General features: G+C 40.5%; 2 protein-coding genes across 2 annotated transcripts in view; both read right to left on the bottom strand.

Moving 5' to 3' along the window:
* LOC134653944 (potassium voltage-gated channel protein Shaw) overlaps positions 1–7,024 on the bottom strand; it is a 54,215-nt gene extending 47,191 nt beyond the window's left edge. Inside the window, exon 1 of the mRNA XM_063509314.1 lies at positions 6,964–7,024. The gene's annotated coding sequence lies outside the window, so the exon portion shown is untranslated. The remainder of the gene's footprint in view (positions 1–6,963) is intronic.
* Positions 7,025–16,592: 9,568 nt separating this feature from the next.
* LOC134654312 (uncharacterized) lies at positions 16,593–17,477 on the bottom strand. Its single transcript, XM_063509777.1, has one exon. The coding sequence runs from the start codon at positions 17,475–17,477 to the stop codon at positions 16,593–16,595; it is 885 nt and encodes a 294-aa protein (XP_063365847.1).
* Positions 17,478–21,476: the final 3,999 nt, after the last annotated feature.

Below are 21,476 nucleotides of genomic sequence, written 5' to 3'. Positions count from 1 at the left end.
TGCATTGGCTTAACTCCAGCTAGTAAACGGATAGCACGTTTTTGGAGAATTAAAACTCTCGTGGCATCTGTGGAATTTCCCCAAATCAGTGTACCGTATGACATCAAGGAGTGAAAGTGCGAAAAATATACAGCTTTGAGTGACTTCCTTGATATCAGAGGCTGTAGCTTTTTTAAAGCAAATATAGAACTGCTCAACCTATTACAAAGCTGATCGACATGGCACTTCCAGTTGAGATTCGAGTCAAGTATGAAACCCAGAAATTTTGTTTCATTGCATAATGGCATTGGACCGTTACTAATACATGGAGGCACTGTGATACTGCGACCCGAGAACATCATCACATTGGATTTCACTATATTTAACAGTAGGCCATTTGATGAAAACCATGTTTGTAGCTGGTCACACGCATCATGTATTCCCTCGGCTAACTGCGCGTGTGTTTTTGCACTCACGACAACAGTTGTGTCATCTGCAAATAACACAGATAGCCCATTTGTGATTGCAGAGGGTAAGTCGTTCACAAATAATAAAAACAGTGTATTACCGGCTGCTGACCCTTGAGGAATGCCCAAATTTACATTACCAGTGTCTGAAACATATTTTCTGCCATTGAGTGACATTTTCACCACTTGCTGACGGTCAGACAAGAACGATGCAAACAATTTGTGTGCAGAACCATTTATGCCATACAGATTTAATTTATTTAAGAGCAAATTATGGCTAATGATGTCAAAAGCCTTAGACAAATCGCACAGTATGGCTGCCATCTTGTACCTGTCGTCTAGACCAGTCAAAATGCAGTCGACGATTTTATGTGCTGCCATAGTAGTGGAGCGTTTTTGTCTGTAGGCGTACTGATTGTCGGTGAGTAAAGCATTCTGTTCTAAATAGGTCATTAGAGAAGATGATAAAATGGACTCCACAAGTTTTGAGACGGTAGGTACGATCGTTATGGGCCTATAATTGTTTACATCACTCTTGTCACCCTTTCCTTTATACACCGGACATACACGTGTATTTTTTAGCACATTCGGATATATTCCAGCTTGAAACATGTCATTAACTAAAACTACTAATATTTCAGATATAATAGGCCATATACTTATTATGATATTTAGAGACATGTCATATACATCTACAGTGGTACTAGTTTTTAACATTGACTTTATAGTTTTATCCAAAAGCTCACGAGTAACAACAGGAAGTGTAAATGACGGTATATCAGTGCCGCCTAAGTGCCTACTGACGTACTGTTTGGACAGTTGCTCATCACTGTTTACTGCATGTTTTTTAGCAATGTTCAAAAAGTGGGAGTTGAATGCATTCGGAACCTCTTCATGAGACATATACACATCATCATTTTGTTTTTTTATGCAAACCGTCTGAGAGTTTGATTTTTTACCTATCTCCTCATTTATAATCCTCCACAATTCTTTTGAAGGATTCATGGTTTCTGCCAGTCTGGTTTCGATGTGATTTTGACGGGCTCGGAGCGTCTCGGACTTGATGAGTTTCGAGTAATGATCTATGCAGTCCAATATGATCGGGTTGTTAGGATATTGACGTCGTATTTCGTGAAGATCGCGGTGATTTTGCATATGTCCAAACAGCTCGTCAGTTGCCCACGGCACAGGTGATAACACCTTTGGTTAACTTTCCTCGCCTCTTTTCTTTGATTGCATCCTTTAATTGACGTAGAATGTTAGCGTAGTACTGTCCTGTGATATTTACACCTTTTTCTTTATAATCGATCAGTAATACTCCTTCACAATCCCAAAATATCGTGGCCATGACCTTGCCAGCTGAAGGGATGACCTTGAACTTCTTGGGATGAGCTGAACCCTTAATGTGCCACTGCATGGACTCTTGTTTACTCTCTGGGTCATAATGATGAACCCAGGTTTCATCTCCAGTAACTATTCTTTGCAGCACCTCATCAGGATTTTCACCGCACAGGTCAATAAAATCGGAACAACAAGCTACACGCATGTCTTTTTGAAGCCGAGTCAGCATTCGCGGAACCCATCTTGCACTTACTTTTGACATATTAAGATGGTCATGGATAATATCATGTACGGTACCAATAGAGAGATTGGTTCATGTGCTATAGATTTTACCTTCACTCGACCATCTTCCAATATAAGTTTTTCCACTTTATCAATATTTTCTTGTGAAGTAGCTACTACAGGCCGGCCAGGTCTAGGGTCGTCTTCAACACTCTCCCTTCCACGTTTAAACTCGCTTGACCACTTTTGAATGGTAGATAAAGAAGGAGCAGACTCACGGTAAACACAATCCATTTCCTCTTTTATGGTTTTTTGATTTTTACCCTGTTTTGTCAAGAATTTTATCACGCATCGATGTTCTAATTTAGTTAACATTGTCAATTCCCACATGATGTTCATGTTTGTTCAGCAATTGCAGAAAAACAAAAGAACATCTCGCTTCGAATTATACTTTTTTTTAATGTCAATGAATAAACCTTAGCGGCCAGTAACGAAAGAAATTTTAGAAGAGGTTGTAAGATATCAATACCGAGAATATTTTGAACGCCCCTCGTACTTACGAAAAAAACTCCAGAAAGATGTTTTTATTTTAACTGTCTGCTGATGAATTAAAGAATTCAGGATACTAGTGAAGTGTATCACGGATGTTATGGTTGACCAGATGGCTGATTCCTTTCTTGCCCAGCGAATAAGTACTGCTATATAGCGTGGCAATGCCACCACGCCACCCTACCATCTAGTGCCGGGCTGGCCTCAATTTTTTGCTTGTAATTAGATATTTTTTTCGTTAATCTAGTGTTATTTTCTTTTTTTTATATTCATATAACACCAGTAGGTATCTAGTTAAATAGCTATAGGCTTTTTTAATATTAAGAAATTTTGCGAGACATGAAAAAACGTAAAATGTTGGTAAATAATTTCCGATTTGATTTGTAATCGGGTTTTACGTGTAGGATTGTTTTAGCCAATCAAGACTTTTATTGACCAATCACATTTTTTTATATAGCGGTAAATTGTATATTATTGGATAATACTCAAATCTGTGAGCGGGACGGCATAATGTGTCAGGTACATTTCAGTCATATTCACCGTTTTTCGAAGAAAAATTACCGAGAGCTTCGTCTATATATATTTCGTCGCTTGGTATATCACATATTGAATACCACATCCCCTCTGACAGCAATGATATCGTATCACTCGACATTTTATCGGCTAATATTTTTAGAGTGCCACCTTCAGGCATAATGCGTTCAGATATCTACTCCAATATTGAGGCAATAGAAGTATATATTAGCTTTTTGATAAGGTAAAATGTCACACGAGTGTGCTAATATTATTAAATACTTGATACTCTGAAGTTGGCACTCCAAAAATATTAACCAATAAAAAGTGAATTGTATCATCACTATACATTGTATAAAACAAAGTCGCTTCCCGCTGTCTGTCCCTATGTACGAGTACCGTAAACCGGGGTGACTTTCAAATGCAGGGGCGACTTCGATATTTCAGTTTTTCAGCCGTTACATATTTTTATTCGGATTTTTTAGTAGTAGGTAAACAAGTATGTATAATAATCTAACTTGTTACACGAACAGTTCGAGAAAATAATGAATAATGATAATTTAGTGGCAGTTTTAAAACTATCAAAGTATCCCCAAAATTTCCTAAAGTCACCTCGTTTTACGGTATATGCTAGTATATCTTTAAAGCTAAGCAACGGATTTCGATGCGGTTTTTTATTTAATAGATTGATTCAAGAGGAAGGTTTATCTATAAGTAATTTGTTAACATGTGCGAAGCCGGGGCGGGTCGCTAGTTAAGACTAATCTAAACGGATCAAAATTTTTGCTAAATTGTCAAACGCATAACTTATGACAAATATTAATTATATTCATGTAGCATAAAAATTTTAATCAAATAAATGAAATTTTCCTTCTAGTTGAAAGCTTTATTCAGCCTAAAATACGCTTCTACTAACGGGGACACCCATTGCTTATTTCCCTTTCACAGTGAAACCTAAATGGATGCCTTTGAAAGACTACTTATGTGGTTTTATTTACAGCGCTTTCGTCCACGATATATACGCAAACCAAAATGACGACCGAGACATATTACCGCCTCTTTCACTCCTTCTACGACTACGCAAGTGTGAATGAGAAGTATTACGATTATTACGACCCCGGTCGTCAGTTTAGTATGCAGATAATAGTGAATATTTCATAATAAAATTCTAAGTATTCAGCTTAATTTTTTTAACAAACAGATACGTCTGCGAGCGATATTCCAAATTTTATATTAAAGGAAAAAAATAATTTTATATAAAGGAAAGAATGGAAAGATTTGCGCTGTCCTGGTAGGCTTCCGTAGCTCAATTGGTTAAAAGCAACACACGGATTGTGGAGGATGCGGGTTCAAGTCCTGCCGGAAGCGTAACTTTTTCCATTTTTTCCTTTAATATAAAATTTGAAGTATTTAGCTTTCCAAATTGTGAATAATGTTGACAAATGAAATCAAAAACGGACTTAAAAAATTCTAAAAATATAAACTTATTTCTTAAATGACGAAAATATAAAATTGGATGATTGAAATTGATCAAGGGAATTGGATATATTTATTTCCCCGGGGTCGGTGGTTGAGTTGCCTGGAGAGGTCAATTGGCCTAATACTCTCAAAGAAAAAGGCTTTTATAGACGCCTATGATGAAGTGCGTCCCTGAGTGCTTAAATTGAGTCAGTCGAGAGACAAATGGGTAATTTAATCGAAAACATTTTTTTTTCAAGGTTTTGACCCATTTTGTTTTAGTATTTAGGTACCAGTGAATACGCATGGAATCAAAATATGCCACTTTTAACCTTTTAACCTCCAGCAATTTTTGATCGAGCGTGCTCGTGTCGCCACCGACAGTAATTGTACCACGCAGAGTAAGGTTGGCATAGTTACGGGAGTTATAAATGTGCTGTAAAAACCAAATCAGATCTTTGTCTTATTTATCAGACTGGCGAAATGAGCTGGGTATGTAATGTCTTATATTATATCAGACTCTGGCATTTAAAGGGTTAATATAAGGAATATCAGAATATTTAGAATTAAGTAAACGGTATTTGACAATAATGAAAACCATTGTCAAATATCAAAAGTGTGACCAAAATCGCAATTGTGTCAAGTGTCATATTATATTGAATTCAGAAATAATATGTGATTGCGTAAATTATTTACTTTTGTAACAGAATATTCTAAGATAATTATATAACCACACAGCGAATTCCCTGTACAGTTTTTAGGGTTCCGTAGCCAAATGGCAAAAAACGGAACCCTTATGGATTCGTCATGTCTGTCTGTCTGTCTGTCCGTCTGTCCGTCTGTCTGTCCGTCCGTATGTCACAGCCACTTTTTTCCGAAACTATAAGAACTATACTGTTGAAACTTGGTAAGTAGATGTATTCTGTGAACCGCATTAAGATTCTCATACAAAAATAGAAAAAAAACAATAAATTTTGGGGGTACCCCATACTTACAACTGAAACTCAAAAAAAATTTTTTCATCAAACCCATACGTGTGGGGTATCTATGGATAGGTCTTCAAATGATATTGAGGTTTCTAATATCATTTTTTTCTAAACTGAATAGTTTGCGCGAGAGACGCTTCCAAAAACATGCTAACATGTAAAATGTGTCCCCCCCCCTGTAACTTCTAAAATAAGAGAATGATAAAACTAAAAAAAATATATGATGTACATTACCATGCAAAATTCCACCAAAAATTGGTTTGAACGAAATCTAGTAAGTAGTTTTTTTTTAATACGTCAAAATCCCCTAAATACGGAACCCTTCATGGGCGAGTCCGACTCGCACTTGGCCGCTTTTTTCTTATTTCGTCGGTGCGAATTACAAAAATTGTTTTTTGTTTTTTTTTCGTTTGTTTTGGCATATTTTATTCCTTTTTCAATTTCCCGTCGACTCACATCAATATTTTTTTTATATCTTTATAAGTTTTGGAAATAATTAAACATTTGGACTATAGTTGAGGGGGTCTCACGGTTTTTAAGTAAGTACTAGGTACTTAATTAAAAATCTGTGCCTGTACCTTTCTTATTTCAACTCCCAGATATCATCCCCATATAAATCTACTTACCTTACATTTTCTTTTCAACATTATCTTACGAAATATATGCTACAGATTCTACGCGAAGGAAAATTACACGATAAGAAAAGCACATTTGCGGAAATGAGCAGGTGGAATAAAATGGAATTGGATAAGGACTTCGTTTTACGGACAATTACGTATGTTCTGGTTTCCGCCATTGTTTTTTTTTTTATTCTGAGCATTGAGGCCAAAAAAATGTCCTTATCTGCCTTCTCTATCGCGCGAATATGCAAGAGCGATAAAGGCTAAAGCAGATCATCATTCTCTTGCCCTTGTCCCATTCACTTGGGGTTGTCGCAGCATGTCCTTCTCTTCCATACCTCTCTGTCGCCCGTCATCGCATCGTTCAGTAGCGTTCGTTTCATATCTCACACAGTCCATCCACCTTTTCCTCGGTTTTGCTTTCCTCGTACTTACCAATTTTATACCAAAATCTAGATTAGATAGAAATATTCCGTAAAGTACTTAGATTTAAACTTACCTAAAGCATGGCTAAAATTACGAAAAAACCTTATTAACTGTTGCTCAAACCGGTAAACTTTTGCTCAACAAAAAACAAAAGAACCCTAAAACCGTGAAGCAAATAAAGATAAAAGAATAAAATAATTGTATGCCTCGCTGAAATGTAGGCGAAGTGCCACTTTACATTTGCCGTTACCAAACTTAAACCGTGTGATACGGCATCCGTACCTCGAAGTGACAAAGGTGAATTTCGCGTAGCAACTGCTTGCAATCAAGTTTACCAACAGCAAAAAAGAATGTGATAGGGATGCCCATTTAGTAGAAATTTTACTAATTTGGTTTACTTACGTGACTATGCCGGCGTGGAACGCCGTTTTACTGACAACCCTTGAAGGGTTGTGTATTCCTGAAATAAAAGAAAATTATTCATTGATTTTTAACAAGCAGAAACTTCTGCAAACGATGCTATTAAACTTAGAATAAATTTTAAAGTGGAAAAATTACTGCCTTGGGTGAGACTTGAACTCACGGCTTCTGGATCGATACTCCAGCGCTCTGCCAACTGAGCCACCATGACCTCATCCATTGCCAGCAAATTCAGATTTAGAGGCTGTGAGTTCAAATTTCACCCAAGGCAGTAACTTTTCCACTTTTAAATTTATTCTATAAAGATTTTGTAGTTGTTATGTTACTGCGTTTATTTCGCTAATCTAACGAAATAAACAATGTTTTAAATTTAAGAGGATATTGGAGGATGGCTTCTTTATCCAAAGTAGTCCCCATTTTCCTCTTTGGATATTGACATTATGGAAATAATTTTTACATAATTAGGATTAGTCACATATTTTATTAGTATGATTTAGAAATTCCTTCATATGTGCACACTGGTACTTTTTTCCCCCAAAAACCCGGGCTATAACAATGAATATAAATATCTTTTAACAGTTTCGCCATTTCTCAACTAAAATTCATGAGCTATAGAGCGTAAGATATTAGCAATGCAGCTCAACCCATCAATTTCTAGATCAAATAAAATTAATTCAACTGGAATTCGTTTCAGTCGGAACATGGGACGTTTTCATTAATGGTAACTGAATCTTAAAACTAATGGGGTTCTTAAGAGTCACACGAATTCGTCGCCAAAAAGCCGCTTCCATGCAATTAAAGTTACCCATTCATTTTAAAACGACATGCTTAATTTTTATGAAATTTGTCATGAACATTTGCGTAACATATTACATAATTATAATAATTGTCTTTGTATACACAAAGAAACTCCACAGACCACTAAATACTCATAGAGACAATTTTACAAACCCCAAACACACTTAGGTTGCGTTTTTTATCACACCTCTATGGCCACCTCCTGTCTCCATCATCACATCGGCTCGATGGTACCATAATATTGCATCGTCACCCGACTTACATAATATGTATGCACATTTTCAGCTTCGTCGGATATCAGAGGCCTGTTTCTCAAAAGCTTGTAACTTGTAATACAAGTGGAAGTCCCTTTCTAACAAAAGCTGTCAAAGAGTGAATTACACTTGTAAATAGTACAAGTTACAAGCTTTTGAGAAACGGGCCCCAGGAAGTGGTAAAACTGGTTTGCAAGATTTGAAAAAAAAAAAGTTAGTTACGTATACGTATACTAACATGTTAAGTTGAATAAAAGCTTGTAATAATGAGAGCGTAACATCGGTTGTAGTGCGGACTCTAGGTTGGTGTGACTCTTAAGAGAGGATACTAATATTCGCTATAAAATGTAGTAAGTAGATACTAATATTCGCTATAAAACGGTTAGGTTTAACATGAAACAGAACTCATTCAGACGAAAGTGGACAGCCGTGCGAAATCGCCTTCCATACAAACCTAATCCTTATTTTCCTCTCAGGACTCCTAGGATAGGTATTTACATTATTGAAAATATTTTGACACAGTTTGATGACATAATCAACTACAGCTATGCCCTTTCGGTTGAAGTAGCTACCTATTTGTAGTGTAAAATATTTTTGTATGTTTGTTTCGTAAAAGCATAGAAACTACAAAGGATCAACTCGGTTTCTATGACACCGATTTTATTATCATACATTAGGGTTGTCACATCTGCAAAATGTCTGCGCAGGGTCACAACTCACAACACTCTGAACTCACGACACAACACAACCATTTAAAACCTGATCAAACCTCGCACAGTTGTCATAGTTCTAAGGGTCAAGTAAGACTGGACGTAGCTTGTGTGGTTTGTAAAAATGACCCTGACCTTCTAAATTGCGGCCATTACGCTAGCGCGAGGCACAAAGATGGCTGTACCTAAATAAATATAGGTATTATACGAATCTCTGGATACGAGTTGAGTGCCTGGAATCTGATTCTGTTTTCAATATTTGATATGGTTTTCTTTCTCTAACGAACTAGAACAACTAACTAGAAATCTGTAGGTGCCCAGTACACCATAATGTACCTACTGTAAACGTATTTTAATGCCACGGTGTGTTACCAGCTTAAAATTTTAGAACTATTTGCATCCACAAGTGACATATACCTAGTCAGTCAAGCTGAATATGTCAGTAGCAATGTAAAGCAAACTAAAGTATGCTATCCCTAGGAAACGAATAAAAAGCAGCAATGTACATCGAACAACGATGAAATGTAAACAAAACACTTCCACAGATAAGATATAAATGACACGCGATTTTCGAACAATTCAAACGTACTGTTGCTAACCCGCGATTTTTAAAATTTGCCGCCTTTTTCTACAGACAAGATTTGCTTGACCAAGTATAGCATGTAACCAAGTTCCGAAAGTTTCCATGTTATCACGTTATGTAACAGACAGTAACAAGGTACATACATGGGAACAGCTGTTATACATTAATGAACTGTCAAACTTCCCATATGGTTAAATATTAACGGACGTAACTTTGAAACAGTCCGCCCTTAGGGTCAGCTGTTTCAAACTGTATGTACCTAACCGTAATGAAGATTCTTCTTATGGTACCGTCTCCTGCCGGAGGTTGGCTATCATTTTAGGTCTATTTTCACTTTTGACGCTGCATCTCGAAACAGCGATCTGGTGCTCATCTTGAGCACCTGAGATTTTTGAGCCACGAGGTACGTTTTCTTCCGCGTTTTCGTTTGCCTTGGATTTTCCCCTGTATTATCGGCTGGAGGAGGTGGTATTTGTGATTTCACAATACATGACCAGAGTACTGCAGTTTCCGAATCTTTATTTTATCTAAAATGTCTCTTCTCTTTTGCACTCCCTGCAGCACGCTGTCATTGGTTATATACTCTATCCGTCCATGAGATTTTCAGTATTCTCCTGTACACCCACATCTCAAACGCCTCTAGACGCTTACATATAAATAATAGATTTAGTTAATTTTAAAATGAATGTTAGTTAATTTTAAATTATAATTAGTATTCGCTTTCAATCGCTATTTTCAACATTTTCTGTTTGTTATGTTGAGTTGAAACTGTTTTGTGAGTGTGGTACTCACAAAACAGTTTTGAGGTAACGTTTTGAAGTTGGTTAGAACTGCGACTGAATTAGGGTTTTACCTACTCGTGCCTAATAAAATATTAATAGCTTCATAGAAATGAAATTTACATTTCTTTAAAAGTTATTTGCATTTTTGGACTTCATCATAGACGATTTAATTAAATCAATCCATACATCATTTAGAATAAAAGATGAAATAAAACATCACAATGTAAATAAATAAATTATTTCGTTTGCTGAGATCTAAGAGCTGGGCTACCAGCTGCAATAACACAAGGGAATGCCAAAGCAAATAACTATTTCAAAATGAAGAGACTTGGGAATAGAGTGTGATGAAATATTCAATTCAGCGAAACTGTGGAATGAACTATTGCATCAATGAAGTGTTCTGTCATCTTTCGCATTTCTCTTTCATTAGGTAAATTATGGTCACTCAATAAGGTACTCTTACCTTCACTCGGGATTCTTATATTTCTGTAGATGAACATTTTCATTTAAAGGATGACTCATGCTAGTCACGCTAGAACAGGCCGTGCCCGGGCCGAGGCGGCCGACATGTCATTTTCTATGACGGCTGATCGGTGATCACGTGGTGCTTTTCATAGAAGACGAAGCGCCGGAAGCCCCGGCCCGGCCCCGGCCCGGTCTAGCGTGAGTCATCATTAAGTCCGGATTTTGGACTCTTTACAAGCATTTGTCCGGATTCCTCATGTTCTATCGATATCGATATAATCTTTTAACGATATTTTGATGTTTGCACGGTTCAAACCTTGCAAGTTAAATTTGACCCACTTCCCGGTTTCCGATGATGCTGATTTGCATACATAAGTAAGTTGGATTAGATGAAAATACGAAGTAATTGTGTTTGTGTTAGTGAACATTGTGTATATGAGTATTAGTTTCCTGTTGAAAGAAAAGTACAGTCAGCGATAAAAATGAAATTCATGTCACATGTTATTTCAAAATGACATTTTAAAATGAGAGGCGGCTATGTTCGAGTATTTAAGGACTGTTTCTTAAAGTAAAAGCTGTGTCTCTTATGACTTTTTACAAATTATTGCAGCATAATAAGGCCCAGTTAACTCTTCACTTGTTTCCTTGTAATTGAGTTTAAACTCATTCTAATAGACTTGACCTGGTTAACCCGTTCACTGCCCAGACACGATTGTGTTCATTAAGTACTGGAAACGGGGCGCCCGGCACCTAAAGTGTTAACTAATTCTGGTTTTTTCATGAATTTAATTCATATTCATTTAATCCATTGTTATCGTGTTCATCAGTACGTAAGAGGGCGTTTTCTAAAATTTCAGCCATTCTCCGACATATCGAAAACCTGATTCTTTCAATCTGGACATTCTTGGGCTCATTCTACTCAGAATCGACAGCACTCTCCATCCTTCCACTAAAAAGTTGTCCCAAAATGTCCATTCCATTACGTCACGTTTTATTATGAGAAAAAATTTCACTTGTATGGACGTGACGTAGTGGAATGTACAATTTTCATACAAATTTTTGGGACATGTTTTTTTATCATCAGGCTTGAATATGCTAGAGATTCTGAGTTGAAAGAACCCAAAAACACCAGGATCTGTGAGAATCGGGTTTTCAATATTTATTTTAGAAAACGCCCAAGAGCGCTGGTGGCCTAGCGGTAAGACCGTGCAACTTACAATCCTGAGGTCGCAGGTCCCAGCTAGTACAATGAGTTTTCCGGAACTTATATACGAAATATCATTTGATGTTTACCAGTCGCTTTTCGGTGAAGGAAAACATCGTGAGGAAACCTTAAAACAAACTACCTACAAGGATTAACTACTGTTTTTAACTTTGTCTATACCATAGAGAAATATAAGTAAACAAAGAGTGGTAACTCCAGACATCAATTTTCTTACAAAAACACGAGTTATTTCGTAGTCGACATCTAACGGCAATTAGTAGAATTATCAGTACTACTACTTGACTCCATATATCACAACTATCACAAATGTCGCTACTGAGGAAAAATGTAGGTACTACTAAAACAATTTACAACTAATATTATGTATAAGCAGAAGGAGTTGAAAATAGATTTCCGGTTTTATTATTAGCTGAAAATTGTTCAGCATTAAATCTGCTGCGACATCTATTGTCAACTAGCAGAACTCATAATGTCAGCTATTTGACGCTAGATGTCGACTAAGAAATAACTCGCGTTTTGGTAAGAAAACTGATGTATGGAGTTACCACTCTTTCTTTACTTAATATTTTTCTAAAGCGGTTTCCAGACGGGATGATCAAATCGACCGATTTGATCAGAAATAAAATTGGCCTCAATCTCCATTTTAATCGCCAATTTTAGATTTATGCTGATATTTCAGACCTCTAAGTAAAAAAATGCTCCTAAACGAAAATACTAGCGTCACAAATTTGTATTCTTGCGTCCGCATCCCATTTTATCGGTCATAATCGGCGGTCGAATTCGGCGAGCCAAATTGGCGTTTGCGTCCCGCACGTCCTGATTTGATCGGACAATTTCATCAGATTGACGAAAAGTTGTCTCGTCTATACAGACGAGACAACTTTTCGTCAATACGGCCTATGCCATACGGCTATGATGGCCTGCACTTTATCATTTGTCACCATGGCTGTCACGTTCTAACAAATATGTAAGTGCGAAAGTGACGCATAGCATGACAGGTGATAAAAATACGACCATGATAGCTGGTCTGGAGACAGCTGTCTATACCGAAACACCGTGTCAGGCTGTAACACTACCGTTTCCATGGTGGCCGGACAAACACAACGGAAGACGAAAATAGGCCGCTATAATAACAAGTTTTGTGGGTAACCGGCAATCAGGAACATATGGCAATAATTTGAATACGAACATTCCAAGTAATTATCCTAAACGTTGGTAGCCTATAGCGGTGGGGGCGTATATGACTTTCAAATCGGAGAATTTTTCGGAACTTATGTAAGAGCGTCCTCCCTCGGAATACCCAACTGGCGTGAAGTGGCGCAGGATAGGGCAGAGTGGCGCTCTATTGTGTCGGAGGCCAAGATCCTTTTTGGGTCACTGAGCCAGTGATGATGATGATGTAAGAGCGTGCGACTTTCAATCCGGAAGTCGTGGGTTCAAACCCCGGCTCGTACCAATGACTTTGTGGTTGGTAGGTATGTAGGGGAAAATGCTATGTACAAAAGAAGTCGCCGAAAGTATTTACAATTATATTTACATCAATTTAGGTATATACAACAAATCAACGAATTATTAGAAATATGGGATTTCGTCTTAGGCAGATCTTGTCCGTTGCCAAGCGACGGCCGGTGGCGCATCGCGCAGGCGCGCGGACTTAGGCGCGTGTAGAGTGGCGAGCCGAGCAGGCCGCCACATGTTCCCCCTGGCCAGACCGTGGCTACGGTCGATACCTAGCGGGGAACCTGACTAGTCTTCCACTCCTCGTCCGCTTCTCGTTGTCAGTATCGCTGTTGTCTGTCTCAGGCGATTGCGGTGCCACTTCTCGCATGACAAATGCCGGCTTGAGTCTGTCGATCGACACGTTATTCACCTTGCCCTTAATGTCAATAGAGTAGTATTTCGACTGTCGCTTAATAACTCTATATGGGCCTTCGTACGGTGGTTCAAGCGAGCTGCGGACACGGTCGACTCGAAGAAACACGTGGGAACATGAATCTAAGCCACGTGGGATGTAAAACGGTGATGATGAAATATGCCAAGATGCGGGTCTGGGTGTGAGTTTAGCCATGTATGAGCGTAGACGTGTGGCGTACTCAGTGATATCTGCCACTTTGTAGTCGGGTAGAGGTGACAGGAACTGGCCGGGTAAACGAAGCGTCTCGCCATAGACGAGCTCTGCCGGGGTAGTCTGTAAATCTTCCTTTACGGCGCTTCGAATACCAAGCAGGATGAGGGGTAGAGCTTCGGTCCAAGTCGACGAAGATGAGTGGCACATGATGGCGGATTTGAGCTGACGGTGGAGCCTCTCGCACATGCCGTTGGCGGCTGGATGATAAGCGGTGGTGCGGAGGTGGTGAGCACCAACCATCGTGGTCAGAGCCTTGAAGAGCTGGCTCTCGAACTGACGACCACGGTCTGTGGTCACCCGCAGCGGACATCCAAATCTGGCAAACCAGCCAGATACCAGGGCTGATGCACAGGATTCAGCAGTGATGTCTCTGAGTGGAAACGCCTCAGGCCATCGCGTGAATCTGTCGATGACGGTGAGGCAGTATCTGTAATCAGAAGACGGGGTAAGAGGCCCTACGAGGTCGAGATGAATATGAGCGAACCTCGAGGATGGAGAGGTGAAAGTGGAAAGTGGTGAAATGGTATGACGAGTGATTTTGCATTGTTGGCATTTCAAGCACTGTTTGGCCCACTCTCTACAGTCTCGGCGAATCCCTGGCCATACGAATCGTTCTGAGACCAGTCGCGCGGTAGCTGAGCATCCTGGATGATGAAGTTGGTGTAGCTGGTCGAAGACTTGTTTCCGGAACTCTGGAGTGACATATGGACGAGGTTGTCCAGTAGAAGTATCGCAGAAGACGGGTAAGGTACTGCCAAGTGTAGGAATCTTCTGCAGTTTGAGTGAGGAGCCGTGGAGGATCAGGTCTTGCAGCTCTGGATCAGCTTCCTGAGATTGTGCAAGCGCCTGGTAGTCAATAGGAACGGCGATTTCCTCGACGCGAGACAAGGCGTCAGCGACAACGTTGAGAGTTCCAGGTAAGTATCTTAAGTCTGTTGTAAATTGCGAGATAAAGTCCAGGTATCTAAATTGCCTTGGCGAGCATTTATCTCGGTTAGTGGAGAAAGCAAAGGTAAGTGGCTTGTGATCTGTATACACTATGAAGTCTCTGGCTTCGACCATATGCCTGAAGTATCTGATGGCTTCGTACACAGCCAGGAGTTCTCGGTCGTACGGGCTGTACTTCGATTGTGGCTTGGTAAGCTTGTGCGAGTAGAATGCCAAGGGTTGCCAGGTGTCGTTCACAAGCTGTTGAAGTACTGCGCCAATAGAAGTGTCAGAAGCGTCACTGAAGATCGCTAGTTGAGCAGAAGGATCCGGATGAGCAAGGAGTGTTGCTTTAGACAGCGATGACTTGCAGTCTTCGAAAGCCTGTAGCAATTCAGGTGTCATGTTCACTGGATGTGATCCTTTGATCTTGGGTCCAGACAGAATGGAGTGAAGAGGTGCCTGAAGTTGTGCAGCGTTGGGTACGAATCTGCGGTAGAAGTTTATCATACCCAGGAACCTTCTGAGTTCCTTGACTGTTTTAGGGACGGCGTACTCCTGGATAGCTTGCACTTTAGATTCCAAAGGCTTGGTACCTGAAGCTGTCACACGGTAACCAAGAAAAGTGACTTCGGATTGGCCAAACAAGCATTTGGAGATGTTGATCCATACGCCGTACTGTGTCAAACGCTCAAACAGTTGACGGAGATGACCTTTGTGCTGTTCCAGTGAAGATGAGAAAATCAGGATATCGTCTAAGTAACCATAGCAGAAGTCTAGACCGAGCAGAACCTCATCAATAAACCTCTGGAAGGTCTGCGCTGCATTCCTTAGTCCGAAAGTCATGAATGGGAATTCAAATAAGCCAAATGGAGTGATAATCGCGGTTTTGGGAATGTCGTCAGGGTTCACGGCTATCTGATTGTAAGCCTTGACCAGATCGATGGTTGAGAAGATAGTACAGCCGGATAGTTGGTGAGAAAAATCGTGAATATGACGAATAGGATATCGGTCAGGGATCGTTCTGGCGTTCAGTGCCCTATAATCACCACAGGGTCTCCAGGTGTCATCTTTCTTCTTTACCAAGTGAAGTGCACTGGCCCAGGGACTTTCTGATCGACGGGCTATACCGGATGCCAACATATCCTCGAACTCCTTTCTGGCAGCTTGCAGACGCATCGGATCAAGGCGGCGAGGTTTGCAGGATACTGGCGGTCCGGGAGTGGTCTTGATGAAGTGCAAGGTGTTATGCTTCGATGGAGAGTGTCTACCTGGAGGTCTGGTGATAGCGGGATACTCGCGTAAGATTTCATGGAATTCCGTTTCACCGGTAACGGTTTTGACGGAAGCAATATTATCGGACGACGTGTAGGGCATAGCGGCTACCGATAACGATGTAAGATTATCTATTAGTCGACGGTTTCGGCAGTCTACCAATAGATCGTAATAGATGAGAAAGTCGACTCCTATAATCGGTTTTGACACGTCGGCTATAGTAAAGTTCCATGGGAACGCTCTTCGTAGACCCAAGTTGATAGTTAGCTGTATCGGTCCATATGTATGTATGACAGAATTGTTGGCTGCAGTTAAATCAAATTTTGATTGTGGGCAAGGCGTCTTGACAGCCGACCGGGGGAAAACACATAAATCAGATCCCGTGTCAACGAGGTACCTTATTTTCGTAGTCCGGTCGGTAATGAATAGACGGCCAGATTTTGAGGTAGGGCAGTCGCTGGCCGCTACTTTCGACCGCCCGGGGAGTTTTCCGAGTCGAAACTGCAGGGCTTACTACATTTATGTGCTTTTTGCCCAAAGTTGTAGTGATAAAAACAATGCGGATGGTTAGACGGCGGCTGCGGCATCCTAGGTCGAGAGTGGCTGTGCCTTCGTGGCCTTGACGACGAGCGCGAGCGCGAGTGCGTACGTCCTCTTCTGTATTTAGTCGTTAATAAAGCGACTTGCCTTGTAAGCTCGTTGACTTGCTGCGTCAAGGCGTCGGTAGGCGAAGCGGGCGCGTGGGAGATAGGATCCGCTGGTGCGTAGGTGGTAGCAGCACCAGAAGTAGTCGCCACTTGCGGAGCACGGGGTGTTGGAGGAGCTAGCTCATAAACCTTATCTGCTAGATCGGCGAGCTGTTCTAAAGGCTGCTCAGACTGCGACGCAAGTATGGTCTGAACATTGTGCGGTAAACGGTCGCACCAAATTGTCCGTAGGAGGTCCGAAGTTGCAGCGGCGCCGGCCAGGTTTTGTAAGTGGCGCAGAAACTGGGACGGGCTGCGGTCGCCCAGCTCCTCTTGAACAAGCAGCTGCCGCGTCCGTTTCTCTTGCGACGCGGACAGACGTTTTATTAATTCGGCCTTTATTTTGGGATATTTCTCGGTAGCGGGAGGGTTAGTAATTACATCCTTTACCTCCATTGCATAGCGCGCCTCTAATTGCCCAGCTACGTAATAAAATTTGGTATCGTCAAGTGTGATTTTCGATAAGTGAAACTGAGCTTCGATCTGGGCGAACCACAGGGCGGGCTCGTCCGCGTTAAATGGAGGCACGCGGACGCCAACCCTACATACCTGCGCCTCCTCATTTGCGTCGGCATAATCTTCATGGAGATTTTCTTTCGACATCTTGCGTTAGTCGGTAGTCACCAATGTGGTTGGTAGGTATGTAGGGGAAAATGCTATGTACAAAAGAAGTCGCCGAAAGTATTTACAATTATATTTACATCAATTTAGGTATATACAACAAATCAACGAATTATTAGAAATATGGGATTTCGTCTTAGGCAGATCTTGTCCGTTGCCAAGCGACGGCCGGTGGCGCATCGCGCAGGCGCGCGGACTTAGGCGCGTGTAGAGTGGCGAGCCGAGCAGGCCGCCACAACTTCTTCGGAACTTATGTACGAAATATCATTTGATAATTACCAGTCGCTTTTTGGTGAAGGAAAACTGTGAATGCCAAGTCCGCTAATTTAGCACTTAACACTTGGCATTCATCATTCACCTCGACAGTTCCATTTTCAAACAGTTCGTCTCAATTGTAAACTGTCTCGAGCCACTTACAGTTACTGACAGCTACACGTATTCGCGTTTAAGGACAGATGTTGCCGATGTTGTCGATAAGTAGCAGGCCAATTCGAACGTGCACCTGACATCAAACAGATTTCAAACAGATTTCTTTGTCTACCCCGAACAATGAACATTTTTATTAACTAATTTCGGGTAGTTTAGTGGTGTTTTATTACACGACTGCCCCAAAAAAAGAGTGTATTGTTTTCAGGGTTCATGTTTGTATGTGGGTATGTAAGTTTCTTTGTTACACCGTAACAGCTAAGTGCCTGAACCGATTTAGGTGTTTGAGATATCATTGGAATCCTTACGTCATCCCGAGTAACATAGGCTATGTGACGTCATCACAAAACCAATATGGCGGATTATGCACTGCAAATTGTGCAACCGAAACAAAAATAAAACCAATAAACCTATCGAGTTGGGTATTAAAATAAAGGATTTTGAAAGACGATTCTAAAACTGTACACAAAATATGGTTTAAACTATTCATTTGGTAGGACAAGATTTTACAAAATATAAGTATAACGCAAAGATAAATGAATTGTCTAAATCTATTGAATGGGATATTAAAAGAAAGGATTTTTTAAGGCGATCATACGAATATATATAAGTTATATGTTTAATTGTATCGTTGGAGAGAAAATACGAAATGTTCTACATCGCGCTAATGACATTTCTCTTTGCAGCTATATACGACAACGTCATACGTGGCGCTTACGTTATTTTCAATTGCGAAAGTGTCAAATACGAAAGGAACGGTTTGAACGATTGACTAGATTTCCTTACACATTTGGTAACAAAAAAGGAATGTTTCATACAAACTTTCTTGGACATTTTGGGAAATATGGTGGAAACTGTTCAGCTTCATGTACTTTACCAGCATACCAATATTTATAGAAATCTAAGATGTGATCGAAATGTACAAATTATTTGAGAAATGCTCAGGTACTCTGAATAAACATATTGTGCTGTTTATTATAAGATTTAACTTGAGACTTTGAATAGAAGACACTATTATCATGACTGTAGAAGGCAGGTCTTTGATGATGATTTTAATTTTGCACGAAAAATTTTGCAAATCCCGGAGCACACGTGCTACTGTTGTGAAACAATATTTTACGAGAAGCAAAGACTGGGAGCTTAAGACAGATGGGCTCTTCCTGCAACTTCCACGAGTATTTTAGTAACGAAAGCCGAAGGCCGAACTCCGCATAGGGTCGACGCTCCGAAGCGTAAGGAAGGTGCGTGCTTCCTGTAAATTCCCCAAGTATCTTAATTGCGAAGGCCGAAGGCCGTGCTCCACGTAGGGCCGAAGGCCCGAAGCGTAAGAAAGGTGCACGCTTTTTGCAGTTTCCCCAAGTTTCTTAATTGTAAATACCGAAGGCCGAGCTTCGCGTAGGGCCGAAGGCTCGGAGCGTAAGAGAGGTGCATGCTTTCTGCAGCTTCCCTAAGTATTTTTATTGCGAAGGCCGAAGGTTCGCGTAGGGCCGAAGGCCCGGAGCGTAAGAAAGGTGCACGTTTTTTGCAGCTTCCCCAAGAATCTTAATTGCGAAGGCCGAATGCCGAGCTTCGCATAGGGCCGAAGGCCCGGAGCGTAAGAAAGGTGCACGCTTTCTGCAGCTCGAAGTATCTTAATTGCGAAGGCCGAAGGCCGAGCTTCGCGTAGGGCCGAAGGCCCGGAGCGTAAGAACGGTGCACGCTTTCTGCAGCTTTTCCAAGTTTCTTAATTGCGAAGGCCGAAGGCCGACCTTCGCGTAGGGCCGAAGGCCCAGAGCGTAAGAAAGGTGCACGCTTTCTGTAGCTTCCCCAAGAATCTTAATTGCAAAGGCCGAAGGCCGAGCTTCGCTTAGGGCCGAAAGCCCGGAGCGTAAGAAAGGTGCACGCTTTCTGCAGCTCGAAGTATCTTAATTGCGAAGGCCGAAGGCCGAGCTTCGCGTAGGGCCGAAGGCCCGGAGCCTAAGAATGGTGCACGCTTTCTGCAGCTTTTTCAAGTTTCTTAATTGCGAAGGCCGAAGGCCGACCTTCGCGTAGGGCAGAAGGCCCAGAGCGTAAGAAAGGTGCACGTTTTCTGTAGCTTACCCAAGATTCTTAATTGCAAAGGCCGAAGGCCGAGCTTCGCGTGGGGCCGAAGGCCCGGAACGTAAGAAAGGTGCATGCTTTCTGCAGCTTCCCTGAGTATCTTAATTGCGAAGGCCAAAAGCCAACTAATGGGAAATAATTATGTAGTTGCAGAGATATTAAGCCATAGCACTTTTCAATACGTCTGGTTTTTGGGTCCTACCTATTTAGGTTTTTAAGCACGTTTTATGCTAACATATCAAATATTAACATGATGAAAGCTCCTTGAAGCAACTTAAGTGCCTTAAATCATATAAAAAATGTGGTTGGTTTGTATGGTCACTAAAATGTATAAAATAAAATAAATTAATTAAAAATTAAAAAACACGACTGCAGTTTATAAGCGAACTGAAAAGCTAAAAATAATTTTTAGTTATGTTAGGTACTCAACTTAATGAATGTAAAATATAATATATAGGTAAGTGTTCTGTCAGGGTCGTAAACAGCAAACGGAAAAGTTTAGGCTCATTTAGGATTGTGACTGTACCTCTATATTTTATTTCGATGCAGTCGGGGACCTGTGAATGGGAAAAATTCAATATATCAAGGTCCCCGACTGCAATCGAAATAAAATATGCAGGTACAGTCACGATCCAAAATGAGCCTAAACTTTTCCGTTTGCTGTTTACGACCCTGACAGAACACTTACCTATATATTATATTTTACATTCATTAAGTTGAGTACCTAACATAACTAAAAATTATTTTTAGCTTTTCAGTTCGCTTATAAACTGCAGTCGTGTTTTTTAATTTTTAATTAATTTATTTTATTAATATCTCCGTTGATATTTGTTGGGACGTCAGTCTTTCCGTGACCACAGCTGGTGCAACTCAGCTGAAACGTCGGAATTAAAGGTAAAAACAATGAAATTATATCGCGGTAGACCCGTTTGTGTAATTAAATATGTGTACAAAACGCGAGAGTTTAAAGTGTTAGATTTGAATGATATTGGAATTATATCATCTCCTCATTTCGCTTCCCGAATGTTATGTGATTGAATCTTGTCAGCACTGTAATTTCTATTATTATCGTTAGTACCAATATTAGTTAAGTATCTATTATATCACACATTTCATAACTCAATCCGATGACAATGCCACTTAAATATTCTTGGTTTATAAAAATTACTAGCGGCCCGCCCCGGCTTCCTCTTGAATATTAAAAAACTGCATCATAATCCGTTGCGTAGTTTTAAAGATCTAAGCATAACTTATATGATAGAGAAGTCATACCAAACAATGAAATTGTCGCAATCGCAACGTGTACCATGCGAACAAAACGTCGTAAGTGCCGTAAAATGCATGGCGCTTACGCGTTTAGGTCGCGAGACTCACGCTCCGCTTCTACGGTTTGTTGTCAAAACAACATCAACTCATGGCGCAAAATACTGGTTCTGTGTGTCGGTTCTATACGTTAGTAATAATTAGTTCAATGCA

This window comes from Cydia amplana, chromosome 14 (assembly GCF_948474715.1).
Source record: "Cydia amplana chromosome 14, ilCydAmpl1.1, whole genome shotgun sequence".
In the NCBI taxonomy this organism is placed as follows: Eukaryota; Metazoa; Arthropoda; class Insecta; order Lepidoptera; family Tortricidae; genus Cydia; species Cydia amplana.
This window is presented reverse-complemented; position numbering and strand designations above follow the sequence as displayed.